Source organism: Pteropus alecto, unplaced genomic scaffold (genome assembly GCF_000325575.1).
Source record: "Pteropus alecto unplaced genomic scaffold, ASM32557v1 scaffold71, whole genome shotgun sequence".
Classification (NCBI taxonomy): domain Eukaryota; kingdom Metazoa; phylum Chordata; class Mammalia; order Chiroptera; family Pteropodidae; genus Pteropus; species Pteropus alecto.
The window spans coordinates 122,918-140,105 of NW_006433024.1; the positions used below are offsets into that span (position 1 = coordinate 122,918).

A 17,188-nucleotide genomic window follows, 5' to 3' on the forward strand; every position below is an offset into this window, starting at 1 on the left:
GCTAAGATCTGAAGATGGCGGTGAAGATGGCAGTGAACGTATACTCAACTTCAGTCACTAGTGATAACCTAAGTCGACATGACATGCTGGCCTAGATCCATAAGTCTCTGCAGTTGCATTTGACAAAGATAGAACAGTTGTGCTCAGGGGTTGCCTATTGTCTGCTTATGGACATGCTGTTCCTGGCTCCATTGCCTTGAAGAAAGTGAAATTCCAAGCTACGCTAGAACATGAATACATCTAGAACTTCAAAATATAAGCAGGTTTTAAGAGGATGGATATTGACAAAATAATTCCTGTGGACAAATTAGTAAAAAGACAGTTTCAAGATAATTTTGAATTTGTTCAGTGGTTCAAGAAGTTATTGATGCAAACTATGATGGAAAAGACTATGACTCTATAGCTGCCAGACAAGGTCAAGAAACTGCAGTGGCTCCCTTCCTTGTTGCTCCAGCTCTGAACAAACCGAAGAAACCTCTCAGCTCTATCAGTGCAGCTCCATAGAGGCCCACTGCAACACACAGCACTACTGCAACACCTAAGGCTGGCCTGGGTGTGGTATGAAAGAATCCTGGTTTGGGCAATGGGGATGACAAAGCAGCCAAATAATGCAGCAGGTCAGAGTATTGAAACTTCATGTCGAAGGCGTGGAGAGAGAGACTTCTACTTTGGAAAGCTAAAGAACATTGAATTGATTTGCCAGGAGAACGAGGGGGAAAACAACCTTGTATTGCAGAGGATTGTGGACATTCTCTATACCACAGATGAAGGCTTTGTGATACCTGACGAAGGGGGCCCGCAGGAGGAACAAGAGTATTAACAGCCTGGACCAGCAGAGCAACATCGGAATTTTTCACTCCAAATCATGTGCTTAACTTTAAAATACTCCCTTTTATTATTATTAGAGAACTCACTGGTTTCTTTTCATAAGCAAAAAGTACCTCTTCTTAAAGTGCACTTTGCAGAAGTTTTACTCCTTTTCCAATAAGTTTGAGTTAGGAGCTTTTACCTTGTAGCAGAGCAGTATTGACGTATAGTTGATTCACCTAGGGAACAAAGAGGCTGACCATGGGGCTCGGTGAATAGATACTGGTAACACTGATTACTAGAGAACATGTTTTTATGTGGTATGCTGAGGTGGAAGCGTCAGAGAAATGTAAAGACTGATTTGAATTTTAAGCTGATGTGAATTCTTGGCAGAGAATGTTTTAATAAATGCCTTAAGAGTAAAAACAAATACATATTTAAAAAATTTGAACATGTATTTCTTATACACTCTTCTATATGAATGATATAGTTCACAAGAACATTTTGAAAATACATTTAGTGAGCTCTAATGAGGAAGAGCAATGGAGTGTCATTGATTATCCACAGGTGTTTTAAATTTTCTCATGTATGATAGTGAATGCAGACCTCAAATGCCTGGAACATAGAAAGTGACAAGAAAGGGAGAAATATGAGATCGGAACTTGTTTTTATGGATCATATGATCAAGTTAGGTGTATAAAATGACAATCATGGAAAGATAACATAAGGCCCTATATATAAGGACTATTTTAGAATTATAGGCAGTAAATAAGAGCTACAAAAATTCAGTGAAGAGAGTACTATTTATGAATGATATGATTAGAAGATGCCCAGCAAGGGAATTGGTGTTTGAAGAAGTACTTGACTAATAATATAATTGCTAACATTTATTGAGCATTTACTGTGTACTAGGCACTGTTCTGAGTACTTTATGTATATTAACTCACTAAATCATCTAAAGGAAAAACTATTATTAGCTCAGTCTTACAGATGAGGTACTGAGGGTCAGAGGAACAGGCAAAACACTTGTCCAGGGTCACACAGCTAGGAAGTGGCAGTCAAAATATAGGCAGCTGGATCTCAGAGCTTTTGCTCCAGACCATTATGGTTTGCTGTCTCTTAGAGGATTGAGTTATATTTAGGAAGGAAAATACAGGTAGGGTGATGATAGCATTAACAGAATCAGGGCACCTGGAAAATCTGACAAAATTAAGACAAAGCTAGTTAGATAATTTTGAGGCAGATTATGAAGACTCCATATTTTACTTCGGTATACATTTCAAATGAATTTGTTGGACGTAATATTTCCAATAATCAACCTGAACCGTGGAGAGATGACTAGAGAAGTTACAGGAGTTTTTCTCCATTTATCCTCTAAAAGTTGAGGTGGGGAGAAAGAAGGGGAAAAGGAATGGGGAAAGACACGAGAAAGAGATTAAGAGATTACTTTGGATTTCTGTGGTGAAGTAGGAATCTATGGAAGGCGAGCTTCAAGCAAGGTATTTGAGCAAGAATGAGTAGACTGTGTGCAGAAAGGGAAGAGAACTTCCTCCTGTAGAACTTTTACCTGATAGAAGGGAGAGATAATCTCTTAGATTTATGTGAAACATGTCAGCCTAAGAAATGCCATCTTCCTAAGTTGTCTTTCTAATTAAAATCTTAACTGGGGCAGGAAAAACATAAAATGTTTATGGTTGTAAAATTGGATTAGAAGAGTGAAAATGACTATAACCGAAGATGCCATAATATTTTTGTAAATTTCCTTTTCAAAAGCATAGAAATAAGTTTTAAAATAGAGATGGGATATAGAGGAGATTTCATTTCATTTAATTTTTGACATCCATATGAAAAATAACTTCCAAGTATATATTGCTTTAGAAAAATGTTGAATATGGGATACTGAGCATCATATCTTATTGTCAGTGGATTTAATAGGTGAAACAATTTTATAACTAGTCATCAGATTTAGAAGATAGTTTATTTTCTTGTATGGATCAAGAACTTGCTTGTGATCTCAAATCCAGTCCCTTATAATAATTAGAAGTAAATACATTCTTGCCCTTAGATTCCTGAAACAGATACATAAAATGTCAGAATTCTAAACTTCTGATACATACGGTGTTTCTAAGAAGCCAGAGAGCTTACTTGCATTGCCTCCGGTCTTAATAACAAATGAGAATGTGGGCTTAAAAAGATAGTAGGTTCTGTTATTATTTTTAAAAAACAGCTGTGTGAAAATTAGTAAGTCATAGTGACAAGACTTCCTTTAGATTATACAAGATAACATGACTACTTGGAAAGTGTGTTTATCTCCAAATGCAAGATTATGAGTACTTTAATACCAAGGTCATACAATAGACTTTTAAAGAATTAAGGCACGGTGATTATGGCAATCTTGATCCAAATATTGTCTTTTGTTTCCCTTTTAGATTATAGTGTATCTGAAAACTCCAAATTAGTTATTGTTACAGCAGGTGCACGGCAGCAGGAGGGAGAAAGTCAAAACGTAATGTGAATATCATGAAATCAATCATTCCTTCTCTAGTCCATCATAGTCCTGATTGTAAGATACTTATTGTTACAAATCCAGGTGAGTTTTTTTTTCTTTTTTTAATTGAGTAAGGATAGTCTTGCCATACCAATTAAAAAAAACAAACAAACTTCATTGAGGTAACATTTATGTACAATAACGGCATCCGTTCAAAGTATACGATACAATGAGTTTTTTCCAGCTTTATTGAAATATAATTGTCACAAAACATTTAAGTTTAAGATGTACAGTGTGATGATTTGATACACATATATTGTGAGATGATTACCACAGAAGGGTTAGTTAACACCTTAATCACCTCTTATACAGTCATCCCTCGGTATTCTCAGGGGATTGGCTCCAGGACCCCCCATGAATACCAAAATTTTCAGATGATCAAGTCCTTTATATAAAATGGAATAGTAGTTGCATATAACGTATATTTGCATGTAGATTGCAGCAGGGTATGCCTACATGTTACTTCATTTGCATGGATTCAGCAGAGTGCTCAGTGCATGGCAAATTCAAGTTCTGCTTTTTAGAACTCTCTGGAATTTTTTTTCCAAATATTTTTGATTTGCATTAGGTTGGTTGAATCTGCTGATGCGAAACCTGTAGATATAGAAGGATGAGTGTAATTGCCATTTCTTTATCGTGGTGAGAGCATTTAAGGTTTACTCTTAGCAGCTTTCAAATATATAACACAGTATTGTTAATTATAGTCACCAGTGTCATATATTAGATCCCCAGAACTTATTCATCTTATATCTGGAAGTTTAAGTCTATTCTTTGACTGACGTCTCCCTATTATTCTCCCTTCCCCAACCTTTGGCAACTACCATTATACTCTGTTTTTATGAGTTCATTTTTTTCAGATTCCACACATAAGATCTATCCATGTTGTCACAAGTGGCAGGATTTCCTTCTTGTAGCTGAATACTCCATTGTATATGTGTATGCCACATCCATAGAGAGACACTTAGGTTGTTCCATATCTTGGCTATTTGAATAATACTGCAATGAACATGGAAGTGCAGATATTTCTTCGAGGTACTGATTTCATTTCCTTTGGATATGTACTCAGAAGTAGGATTGCTGGGTCATATAGTAGTTCTATTTTTAATTTTTTGAGGAACCTTTATAGTGTTTTCCATAGTGGCTGTCATAGTTTACATTCCCACCAAGAGAAACAAGGGTTCCCTTTTTTCCACGTCCTCAACAAATATCCCTAAATATTTCACGTTTTTGATGCCATTATAAAAGGAGTTGTTCTTTACGTGTCATTTCCAATTGTTTATTGCTAGTATATGGAAATACTGTTGGTTTTTATGTATTGACCTTGTATCTTAAAACATTTTTAAATTTATTCTAGTAATTCTCTTTAAAGTCTTAGGATACTCTCTGTACATTATCATTGTCATCTGCAAACACAGTTTTACTAGTTTTAATTCTTCCTTTCCAATATGAATACTTTTATTTTCTTGCCTCATTTCACTGGTTAGGACCTCCAGAACAATGGTGAATATAAGTAGCAACGAAAGACAACTCTACATCACTCTGATGTCTGATTTCCTCCCTTATTTCGGTAGCTTATCAGAGAGCTTGGTGAGCTGAACTGAGCCAGCCTGTGGAGACAGCAGATCTTCAGCTGATGTCAGCATTTCTGGCATGCAAGGTTCTTTCCACGGTTCTCATTATATAGATTTTTGGCTCTGGAAATGCATTCTCCTTACCATTGTTCCTGGACCCAGCTATTCTTTGATAAATTTCTTGTTACTTAAGGAAACTAGGGGTTCCCTTACCCCTCCAAAGCTAACATGTAGATATTTGCTACTGCGATGGTAGGGCTCATTCTTGTTCTTGGAAGAGTTTCAAGAGAAACTTGCCAGCCAAGGAAGGCTCCTCTGTACTTGGCCATTTTATATACAGAAGATCTGTGACTAATCTCTGCTGTGGAATAATGTGAGTTCAGTATACATAGTGTGGTTCCCTACTTCTCTGCTTCTAAGATTATCCCCAGTAAACACTATTTATATGCATCCCCTCTGATATTAGTAGTATGTGTCCATGATGCCCTCGCACAACATCGTGGGAACGGACATACTTGCCTAATTCCTTATCTTATAGAGAAGGCATTCACTCTTTCATTACTGAGTTTGGTATTTAATGTGAGTTTTTCTAGAAATTCCCTAATTTTCATAATTGCAGAGTTTTTTAAAAAAATTATGTGGAGATGTTAAATTTTGTCAAATGCTTCTTTCTACATCTGTTGACCCTTTCGTCATCATATAAAGTGTTTGTCTCTAGTCATAATTTTTGAGTTAAAATCTATTATTTATTGTGGCAAAATATACATAACAAAATGTACCATTTTAACCCTTTTAAAGTTTATAATTCAGTGGCGTTAAGTAAATTTTATTTTGTGCAGTCACTACCACTAGACGTTTTCATCACCCCACATGGAAACCCTGTACCCATTAAGCAGTCACTTCCCATTCACCCCTTTCTCTGTTCCCAGGCAACCTTTTTTTTTTTGGCTTTCTGTGTCTATGGATTTACCCATTCTGAATATTTAATATAAATAGGATCATACAATATTTGTCCTTTGGTGTCTGACTTCTTTCACTTAATAATGTTTTCAAGGTTGATCCATATTGCAGCATACATCAGTACTTCATTCCTTTTTGTGATTGAATAATATTACACTGTATAGATATACCATATTTCATTTCTCCACCTAGCAGATGATGGACATTTGAGTTGTTTCTACCTTTTGGCTAGTGGGAATAGCTGCTATGAACATTTATATACAAATTTTTGTTTGACCACCTGTTTTCAGTTCTTTTGGGTGTATACCTAGGAGTAGAAATACTGGGTCATATGATAATTCTATGTTTAATTAGTGAATAATGACCGAACTGTCTTCCATAGTGGCTATACTGTTCTACAGTCCCACCAGCAATGTATAAATGTTCCAGTTCTCCCCACCAGCACTTGTTATTTTTCATATTTTTATTTTAGCTATTCTAGTGGAAGTGAAGTGATAGTTCGTTGTGGTTTAGTTTGCATTTCCCTACTGCCTAATCATTAGCATTGATCATCTTTTCAATGCTGTTTGTGTATCTTTGGGAAAACATCTGTTCTAGTTCTTTGCTCATTTTTAAATTGGGTTGTTTGTCTTTTGGTTGTTGAATAATAAGAGTTCTTTTTATTTCAGGATATAAGACTTTTATCAGATATGTGATTTACAAATGTATTCTCCCATTCTGTGGATTGTCTTTTCACTCTTTTGATAGTATACGCTGATGCACAAAAATGTTTAATTTTAATGAAGTCCGGTTTATCTGTTTCCCCTTTTGTTACTTGTACTTTTGGTGTCATACCTAAAAATTATTGCCAAATCCCAGGTCATGAAGATTTACCCCTCTGTTTGTAGCTCTTATATTTAGGTCTTTTATCCATTTTGTACAAGGTGTGAGGTAAGAGTCAAGCTTCATTCTTTTGCATGTGGATATCCAATTGTCTCAACAATATTTGTTGAAGAGATTATTCTTTCCCCAATAAATAGTCTTAGCACCCTTGTCTAAAATCAGTTGACCAGAGGTGAGTGAGTTTATTTCTGGACTCTCAATTCTATTCCATTGATTGATATGTCTGTCTTTATGCCAGTATCATTCTGTTTTGATTACTGTACTCTGGAGTAAGTTTTGAACTCAGAAAGTGTAAGTCCTTCAGCTTTATTCTTCTATTTCAAGATTGTTTTCACTGTTTGGATCCCTTTGTGATTTCAAATGCATTTTAGGATTGGTTTTTTTCGTTTTGACAAAACAAGGCCTTTGGAATTTTGATAGAATTGGAATCAAATCTGTAAATCACTTTGGGGAGTGTTGCCGTCTTAACAATAGTGATTTTTCTGATCCATGCACGTAGGATGTGTTTCCATTTCTTTATGTCTTTTAAAATTTTTTTTGGCAATGTTTTATAGTTTTCAGTATACAAGTCTTGCATTTCTTTGGTGAAATTTATTCCTAAGTATTATTTTTGATTCTGCTGTAAATTGAATTGGTTTCTTATTTCCCTTTTTGGATTGTTCATTGCTAGAGTATAGAAATACTACTGCTTTTTGAGTGTTGATCTTATGTCCTGCAATTTTACTGAATTCATTTATTATCTCTAATAGTTTTTGTGGATTCTTTAGGATTTTTTTATATATAGGATTATGTTGTCTTCTAATAGAGTTTTACTTCTTCCTTATCAATTTGGATGCCTTGTATTTCTTTTTCTTGCCTAGTTGCAAGTAGCTCACTTTGGATTTAAAGACACAAATAAGTTGAAAGTAAAAAGATGGAAAAAGACATTTCATACTGATAACAGAGAAATTAGACTTTAACACAAAAATTATTATTAGAGACAAAAAATATAATGATAAAAGGGTTAATAGATGCAGAAAAAGTATTCAACAAAATTCAATACCTAATCAGGATTTTAAAAAAGACTCTTTTAGTAAATTATGTATAGAAGGAAATTTCTCCAACCTGATAAAAGCTGTTTATGAAAAACCCACAGCTAGCGTCATACTCAGTGGTGAAAGATTGAAAGATTTCTCCCTGCTAAGATCAAGTAAGACAAAGATGCCAGATTTCACCACTGCTATTCAACTTTGTTCTGGAAGTTCTAGTCAGAGTCACTGAACACAGATTCTCCAGACAGATACTTTAAATCAACTATTTTAAAAATGTTTGAGGAGCTAAAGCAAACCATGTCTATAGAAGTAAAGGACATATGAAACTGCTGTCTCACCAAATAGTGAATATTAATAAGTAGATAGAAATTATAAAAAGGAACTAAATAGAAATTCTGAAGTTGAAAAGTTAAACGAAAATTTAGTAGAGGGGTTCAACAGCAGATTGGAAAGGTAGAAGTAATAGTGGACTTGTAGATAGGTTAGTTGTTCAGTAATTTGGGTTCCTAAAGGACCGTTTCTATTGCTTTGTTTCCTGTGAATGGTCCATACTTCCTTGTTTTCTTTCATGCCTCATAAGGTTTTGTTGAAAACTGGACATTAAAGATATTATAATATGAAAACTGTAAATCTGATTTTCCCTCCTTTGTTGATGCTTGTTGTAATTGTCATTTATTTGTTTCATGACTTTTATGAACTAATTCTGTATTCTTTGTTGTGCCTGGCCGCAGACATCAGTTCTTTTTGTTTAGTGATAAGCTAACAATTGGACAGAACTTTCCTTAAATGTTGAACCAAAAAGTATCCCCCAGTTTTTGCTACGTGTATAGTGCCTTCAACACTTAGCCAGCCAGTTTACAGCTGTGCCTTATCCTTCATTTCCTGCTTGCATAGAACTTCAAGGTCAGACAGAGCTAGTGCTTGGGATCTTCTTGTGTTTTTCTTGAGCATGCATACAGCTGCAGACAGCGCTGGGGTATGCATGTGGCTTTATCCTAGGTAGGAGATGCTGATAGCTTAGATAAGGCTGTGGTGATGGAGAGGAAAAATCTGGGTAATTTTAAGAAGGTAGAATTAACTAATTGATTATTAAATAGATAGGCACAAACATTATCTCAAAAGATAATTTTTTTGTTTTAAAATTTTGATAGTGAATAATTTAACCTTTTAAAATTTATATGAGCAATTATCCATGGTTCTTTGTTGATTGCTTTACTTAGAACTCTGTAATGAATCTGTATTTTACTCTAAGACATTTGATCCATTCAGAAAAGCAAATTGTAAAATGAAGTTACTATAAATCTTTTTCTAACAAGAAATTGTTCTTCCTAGTGGATATTTTGACATATGTGGTCTGGAAGCTAAGTGGCTTACCTGCCACTCGTGTAATTGGAAGTGGTTGTAATCTAGACTCTGCCCGTTTTCGTTACCTAATTGGAGAGAAGTTGGGTGTCCATCCCACTAGCTGCCATGGTTGGATTATTGGAGAACATGGTGATTCTAGTGGTTAGTATAAACCTATTATCATTATGTAATGACATTTCTCATCTCTGATGATTTTATTTTCTTTGAAGTGTCTTCTTTTTTCTTTTTTTTATTAAGTTTATTTGGGTAACTGTCTTTTTTATCTGGTACTAATATAGCTATGCAACTTTTATGTTATTGATATTTCCCTGGTGTATCTATCTTTTTCTGTTTCTTTACTTTTAGTCTTCTGCTCCATTGATTTAGTTACCACTCATACATTGTGCATGGAGCTGTTTTAAAAGTCAATGAGTGTTTCTTTTATCTGGAGCACTTTCATTTATTGTTGTTTTTTAAACAGGGTTATTAAGATATAATTCATATACCATAAAATTCACCCATTTAAAGTATGTAATTCACTGGTTTTTAGTATATTCACAGAGTTGTACAGTCATTACTACAATCTAATTATAGAACATTTTCATCATCCCCAAAATAAACTTTGACTTTTGCACTCACTTTTAGCCTAATCCCAAGCAACTGCCAATTTATTTTCTGACTCTACAGATTTATTTATTCCAGACTTTCATATAAATAAATTTGTATAATATGTGATTTAAATATTATTACTTAGGCCACACCAACCGTTTTCTTTTCTTAGCTTAAACATTTAAGCTCTGCTGCGCAATTAGAACTTTATACTTCTTACAGTGTTCTTTAATTGTGTCCTGTGTGTAAATCTTTTTGTTATGGCAATAAACCCATTGAGGATAGGGACCATTTGCTCATTCTTTCAATCACTCATTCATTTATTCAAAGAATTTAATGACCCCTTCCCTTTTCTTTAAACTATGAGAGTTGTAGTATAATAAATACTTTTGATTTGATTTGGACAAATAGTTCTTTGACCAGTGTCTTAATTTGACCCTGTTGGCTTGTGTTATTGTCTTAACTCAGCTTTTCCTCCTGAAAGTTATTAAAAATAATTTTCCTAGATATGTTTTAATTTCTCACATTTAATATTCCATTATTTTATTTTAAAATAAAGCAGTGTATTCTGATTAGTATTAATTCAAATACATTTAGTATTCTGTTTAGTGAGATTTAGTGTTTCTTTTCTCTTTTCCTGTTTTCTCATTTTCTGTTTAATTAAACTTTCTTTAATTTCATACAAACTTTGGATTATACACTTACTTTGTAAGTGGTTGCCTATAAATTTTAGCATTCATACTTGACCTTGAAATAATTCATGTCTTTATTTTTTGGGGGGAACAATACAAAGACCTTGGAATGTTTTTTGATCACCTTCTTCCTGTCGTATATGTAATTGTTAACCACTTCTCTGGTTCATCCTATTTTTATATCCCCCAAACTAGTTATAATTATTGTTATTTGAGTAGTCAATACCTGTTTTAATTTTTGAACATGTTTGCCAATTTTATTGCTTATCTTTATTTTCTGTATCTAACTCCTTTAATTCTTTCTTCCTGGAGTATATCCTGTCAGTGCTTTTATGTGAGTGTTTTACTGTCACCTCATTCTTGAGTGACAGTTTAACTGGGTATGATATTCTAGATTAACAGTTATTCTCCCTCAGTTCTTTGTTACTGTTGATAAGTATGGTATTAATTTGTTGCTCTATCCTTTATTGCTTATAATATTTTATCTTTTCTTAACCATTCTTTTCTTTGTGGATTCTGTACTTACACCTTTCTTTAAAATGCCTCCTATATCACATAATTATATATAAATTCTACTACATATTTTTCTAACACTTATAATTTATTTTTTACATTTTCCTTTTTCTGTCTGAAACTTATTTTTATATATGGTATAAGGTAGTATCCTTATTTTATTTAAAAAATTACTAAACTCAAATAACTGATGCAGTACTAGGAAGAAGAGTTCATTCTGAGGGGGTGGTGTGTGTGTGTGTGTGTGTGTGTTTGTTTGTTTATTTATTTATTTTAGTGCCCTTATGGAGTGGAGTGAATGTTGCTGGTGTTGCTCTGAAAACTCTAGACCCTGAATTAGGAACTGATTCAGACAAGGACCAATGGAAAAATATCCACAAACAAGTTGTTGAAAGGTAACAATATTCATGCAATTTCTTAATGCATTAATAATAAGTCTTAAGAACAAATTTCACAGACAAAAATATATAGTTAATCTTTTTTTTGTGTGTGAGATAACTAACCTTCTGAAAAGCCCTCAAATTCAGACTTATATCCTACAGAACTTTATTTAGGGGATACTTTTCAAAAAGAAAATGTACTTCACAAGAGCTTATATGAATTTAAGGGTAATTAGCAAGTGATTATGAGCTTGGAATTTGGAACCAGGTTGTCCAGGTTTGAAACCTGGCTTCACCATTTATTAGTGGTGTGATAATGGGAAGTTATTTAAAATTTCAAAAGCTCAGTTTCCAAGTCTTTAATATTGGGATAATAATAGAGCCCACCCTTAGGAGGGCTATTATGAAGATTAAATGAGTCACTATGTGTAAAATGCTTAGAACAGCAACTAGAACTTAAATGTGGAAAAAAAACACAAAGCTAATGCAGATGATCAGAAGGCAACTAGATTTACTTATAAATGAAGTGTCTGACTCAGTATACATCAGCCTAAACAGCACACATGATTCTTTTTCATGCTTTAGCCAAGTTATATATTAGTAGAAGTTATAGATATTAAAAGTCACTTTTGGATATTCTAAACCAAAATATTTACAAAATTTATAAAATATTTATAAAATTTACAAAAGCTCAAGTGTAATGTAGTGTATTTATGATAACAACTATTAAAATGTGTAAGATTTAGTGCAGAGACTAAAAAGTCACAATATAAAAAAAAAGTGATTATGGTTAAGTTTTTATTTTCTAAATGACTTTTAGTAGGAAAAATTGTTTCCTGATCTTGAAAGCACATGATCACTTTAATGCGTGCAGAGTTTCAGTTTGGGAAAATGAAAAAGTTCTAGAGAAGATCATGGTAATAGTTGTACAACAGTGTTTATGTACTTACTGCCATTGAACCTGTATGCTTAAAATGGGTAAAATGGCAACTTTTACCACAATTAAAAAAAATAAAGAACATGGCTATCAATAGTGGTTTGAAGTTCAGACTATCAAATTAATAGGACATAATAGGTTTTAACCTAGCATTAAGTTTGTCAAGCTTGGTGAAAGGATACTGGACAGAAAACACAGTATAGACTATTAGCATTTTCTTTAGGAGGTATTACAAATGCTTAGGTATAGCTTTCAGGCCCTGTCACTATGTGGGGCACACTCAGTTGCAAAGGAAAAGGAAAGATGCTGCCTTTATTTCCCAATACTTTTTTTCCCAATTACAGTTGACATTCAGTATTATTTTATATTAGTTTCAGATGTACAGCATAGTGTTAGACATTTATAGAACTTACGAAGTGATCCCTCCCTGTAAGTTTGGTATCCACCTGGCACCATACACAGTTACTACAATATTATTGAATTATATTCCCTTTGCTCTACTTTACATCTCTGTGACTGTTTTGTAACTGCCAATTTGTCCTTCTTAATCCCTTTGCCTTTTCACCCTGTCCCCCAACCCTCTCCCATCTGGCAACCATAAGTTTGTTTGTTGTATCTTTGAGTCTGTTTCTGTTTCATTTGTTTGTTTATTTTGTTTTTAGACTTCACATGTAAGTGAAATCATATGGTATTTGTATTTTCTGTCTGACTTATTTCACTTAGCATAATACCCTTTAGATCCATCCATGTTGTTGCAAATGGTAAGATTTCATTTTTTTAATGGCCAAGTAATATTTTATTGTATATATGTTTCACATGTTTTTTATCCAGTAGTCTATTGACGGATGCTTAGGTTGCTTCCATATCTAGGCTATTGTAAATAATGCTGCAACGATCATAGGGATGCATATGTTTTTTTCAAATTAGTATTTTGGATTTTTTAGGATAAATACTCAGAATTGGAATTGCTGGGTCGTAACGTAATTCCTTTTTTAATTTTTTGAGGAACCTCCATAGTGTTTTTCATAGTGGCTTCATCCATTTGCAGTCCCACCAACAGGGCATAAGAGTTCCCTTTTCTCCACATCTTCACCACTTGTTCTTTGTTGATTTATTGGTGATAGCCATTCTGACAAGTGTGAGGTGATATCTGTGTGATTTTAATTTGAACTTCTCTGATGCTTAGTGTTGTTTCCCAACAGTTTTTGTTTTCAGTCTTGATGTGGCCTCTTTTTTATATCCTCTCGTAACACTTTTTAATATAGTTCTTGTTACATAGTCCTCAGGATCTGCATGTTTGCTCAGTCTTTTAGTCCTGGTGCAATGCACAGATCAAAGGTTAACATAATATACAATGCTGATAACCTAGTTCTATTATGGTTAATATTTAACATTTATCTTAACTAATCTATGTATTTTCTTTTTTCCAATTTTTTATTGTGATACGATACACATAAAATTACCATCTTTAATCTTTTTTAAGTGTATGGTAGACTGGTATTAAAAGCATTCATAATGTTATGTAACCATCACCACCATCCATTTTGTATCTCTTTCATCTTGTAAAACTGAAACTCCATACCTGTGCAACAATCCCATTTCCCCCTCTCCCCAGGCCCTGACAAACAACATTATATTTTCTGTCTCTGATTTTGACTACTCTTAGAATCCCTCTAATGAGTTTTTCATTTCAATTACAGTCACGTGTTGCTTAACAATGAAAATACATTCTGAGAAATGCATTGTTAGGTGATTTTGTCATTTTGAGAACATCGTAGAGTGTACTTACACAAACCTAGATGATACTACACTACTACACATGTAGTCTATATGGTATAGCCTATTGCCCTTAGGGTACAAGCCTGTACAGCATGTTAGTGTACAAATCATCGTGATATTAAATTAAACACAAGAGAAAATGATGCAGTCAAGAGACATGGTGAACAGGAGATGTAGGAGGCCACTGCTAGTATAACACAGCCTACTGTTTTATGGCAAACTTGTGTTTGTTTGTTTTTTTTTATAAGTAGAAAGAGCACTTTCTAATGATAAAAAGTATAGAATAGTAAATACACGAACCAGTAACATAGTCATTTATTATCATTATCATTTTTTATGTACTAAACATAATTGTATGTATTATACTTTTATGTAACTGTCAACACAGCAGGTTTGTTTAAACCAGTATTACCACAAACACATGAATAATGCATTGCGCTCTGACCACAGCTACGATTTCATTAGGGGATGGGAATTTTTCAGGTCCTTTATAATCTTATGAGACTTCCATTGTATATGTGGCCCATCGGCCTAAATCCTGTTTTGTGACACGTGACTGGTGCTTTTCAGTTCTAGAATTTTTGGAGTGGGGGGTTTCTTTTTAGGTTTTCTGTTTCTTCATAGGTATTTTCATTTTGTTCATTTATCATTTTCTTGATTTTCTCCACATCTTTCTCTAGTTATTTGAACATCTTTAAGACAGTTGTTTTAAAGTCTGTCTGGTATAACTGCCATCAGGTCTTTTTCAGGGAGAGTTTCTATTGATTTATTTTTTCTTCTTTGAATGGGCCATACTTTCCTATTTATTTGTATGCTTTTTTTGGTTGAAAACTGTGCATTTGAATTCAGTAAATGTGGTAACTTTGCAAATCAGATTCTCTTCCTTCCCCAGAGTTTGCTGTTGCTGCTGTTATTATTTTTTGATTGTTAAAGTCTGTCTCTGTGCCAAGGATCAGTGTATCTTGAGTTCTTTTAGGTCATTTCTGAGCCTGTGCCTTTCTCTGGGCATGCATGGTTACTTTCTGTTTTGTTTTGTTTTTCCTGTATGCAATTGCTTTTGTATGTTCTAGTCTTTATTTCCAGCTCCCAAAAGAGGAAAGAGAGAAAAACGAATTGAGGGGAGGGCGCTTGCCTTTTACATTTCCTGGAGGTCATGTTAGCCAGAGGATGAAGGCCTTGCAATAGTTGATGGGAGGTGCTACAACAGTGATTCCTGCCTCTTTGTCTACACCTCTGTCATCAGAAGCAGCAATCAGCCATTAGAACACAGACCCCTGATATTTGGAGGATAGGGTCCTTTTTGCAGGCTGTAAGCAAGCTGCTTTGGGAACACATGCATAGCTGCCTGCTTGGGAGTGAGAGGGCATGGGAATGGGTAGCTGCTACTATGCTAAGAGCTTAAATTGGTTGAAATTAACCACAATTTACCATATAAACCTTCCCCTGGAAGTTTCAAGCCTTCAAAAGACATCAGAGCTCCAAAATAGTTATATCAGACAGATTCTGGTAGTGTAATTATTATCTAGGTAGGAAGATAGATTTCTGGTGATTCCTACTTTGCCATCTTCCCACAATTGTCCATTGCTTAACTAATTTTTTTTTTTTTTTAAAAGGTCTAGAAAACTGTTTTGTGCAAAAGCAAACTCAAGGTCCTCTTTCTGGATATTCTTGCTTTTTTGGAAAGAGTCCATACCATGTTAACCCTTTACCCATGATACCGCTCCATGAGCTGGGTGATTATCTTTGGATCATATATTCCTCAGAGTTCATTTGACAAACATATCTTTAGTGTTCTATATACAGAAAAAGACAAGCTAGTATAACTGAAAGGGTCTATAAGATCCAACAGGTAACTAGAATCCCTCACAGGGTAATTCTTAAGTAATTGGATTATCTTATTTCCCTTTTTTATTTACTATCACATGTATGTTTTTAAAGGTATTGATAGACACATCTAATTGTGTTTAATATCTCTAAAGCAAATTTATTTTCTCTTCTGGATAAACTGTTTCCATAGAGATTACATTAACTGGAAGTTTTAGGTCAATTTCTCAAAATATCTTTTCAGTTTTGTAATTGTTATTATTATGTTTATGTTTTATTTTTTTAAATTTCCTTAAGGGAATTTACAAACCCTTTGTTACATCAAATAGCTTTGAAGAGAGATTAAATGGATGCCTAGCAAATAAAACATATGTTACTGTTACTATATCATTTCCTGTCCTCAATAAAAATGTCCCTTATCCCATATATCATGTTATAGGTGCCATTAGAGGCCATTTCCCAGTAAATGTAGGAATCTACCTGATCTGGAGGCACAGCCATAACCCAGCCAACTAAGGACTGTATTTTAGCCAATGCTGGTTTCCAAATGTCATGGAGCAGCCCATCTGTTTCTTGTAGGGATATCACAGTTTTAGTCTTTTCTCTTCCCAATAATTATACCACAGGAAATATTTGTTCTTTCTTAATTTGAAACACTGTTGCTCTAAGAGAATGATTAAGATTGCATTTCCCACTGAAGTACTATGTGATTTGAATACCAAATACTGTAACACATTACAGATCAGTATTCATTCTATTTAGTCCTCTCAACAATGCAGTAGCCAAAATTAAATTATTTGACTCTTGGTCATTTACCAGAGGATCTATAATTATAAAGAATCCTCAGGATACTGCTAGTATTTATCTAAAAACTACTCAATTCTTTTATAGCATAGTCTCTGATTTTTTTTTTTTTTTTTTTTTTTTAGGATTAATAGGATATTTAATAGGATTTCCTTCCAGGTTCCCAACTGAGCATTTAGTTTACAATATGAATCAGTTTTTGTATTAAAATATCAACCTTAAAAGTACTTGTTCTATTTGTTCCCTTTAGCTGTCCTTTTACACCAGCAGTTTTATTTTTATTAGGATGGTTAATAACAGCTGAAGGATTATGGTTTTAGCCATTTTCTTCTCAACCTTCATTTTTTTTCTCAAGCCATTTTGTTAATTCCTAGGAGGATAAATCTGTTATCTAGATTCTACTGATAAGATTTGTTCCCAGTTATCTACTGCAGAGCTTTCTTCAACTTATATACCATCAGTTAATCGATCACTTCCTCTCCTTTTCCTTTTACATACCCCACAGAG

At 33.9% G+C, this 17,188-nt stretch overlaps 1 protein-coding gene and 1 pseudogene across 1 annotated transcript in view; both read left to right on the forward strand.

The window, feature by feature from the left end:
• LOC102887989 (L-lactate dehydrogenase C chain) overlaps positions 1-17,188 on the forward strand; it is a 29,534-nt gene that overhangs the window by 8,563 nt on the left and 3,783 nt on the right. The window contains 4 exon segments of the mRNA XM_015586454.2: positions 3,237-3,305; positions 3,308-3,397; positions 9,132-9,305; positions 11,235-11,352. Coding sequence (XP_015441940.1) covers positions 3,237-3,305; positions 3,308-3,397; positions 9,132-9,305; positions 11,235-11,352 — 451 coding nt within the window.
• Positions 27-820, forward strand: LOC102886892 (annotated as a pseudogene).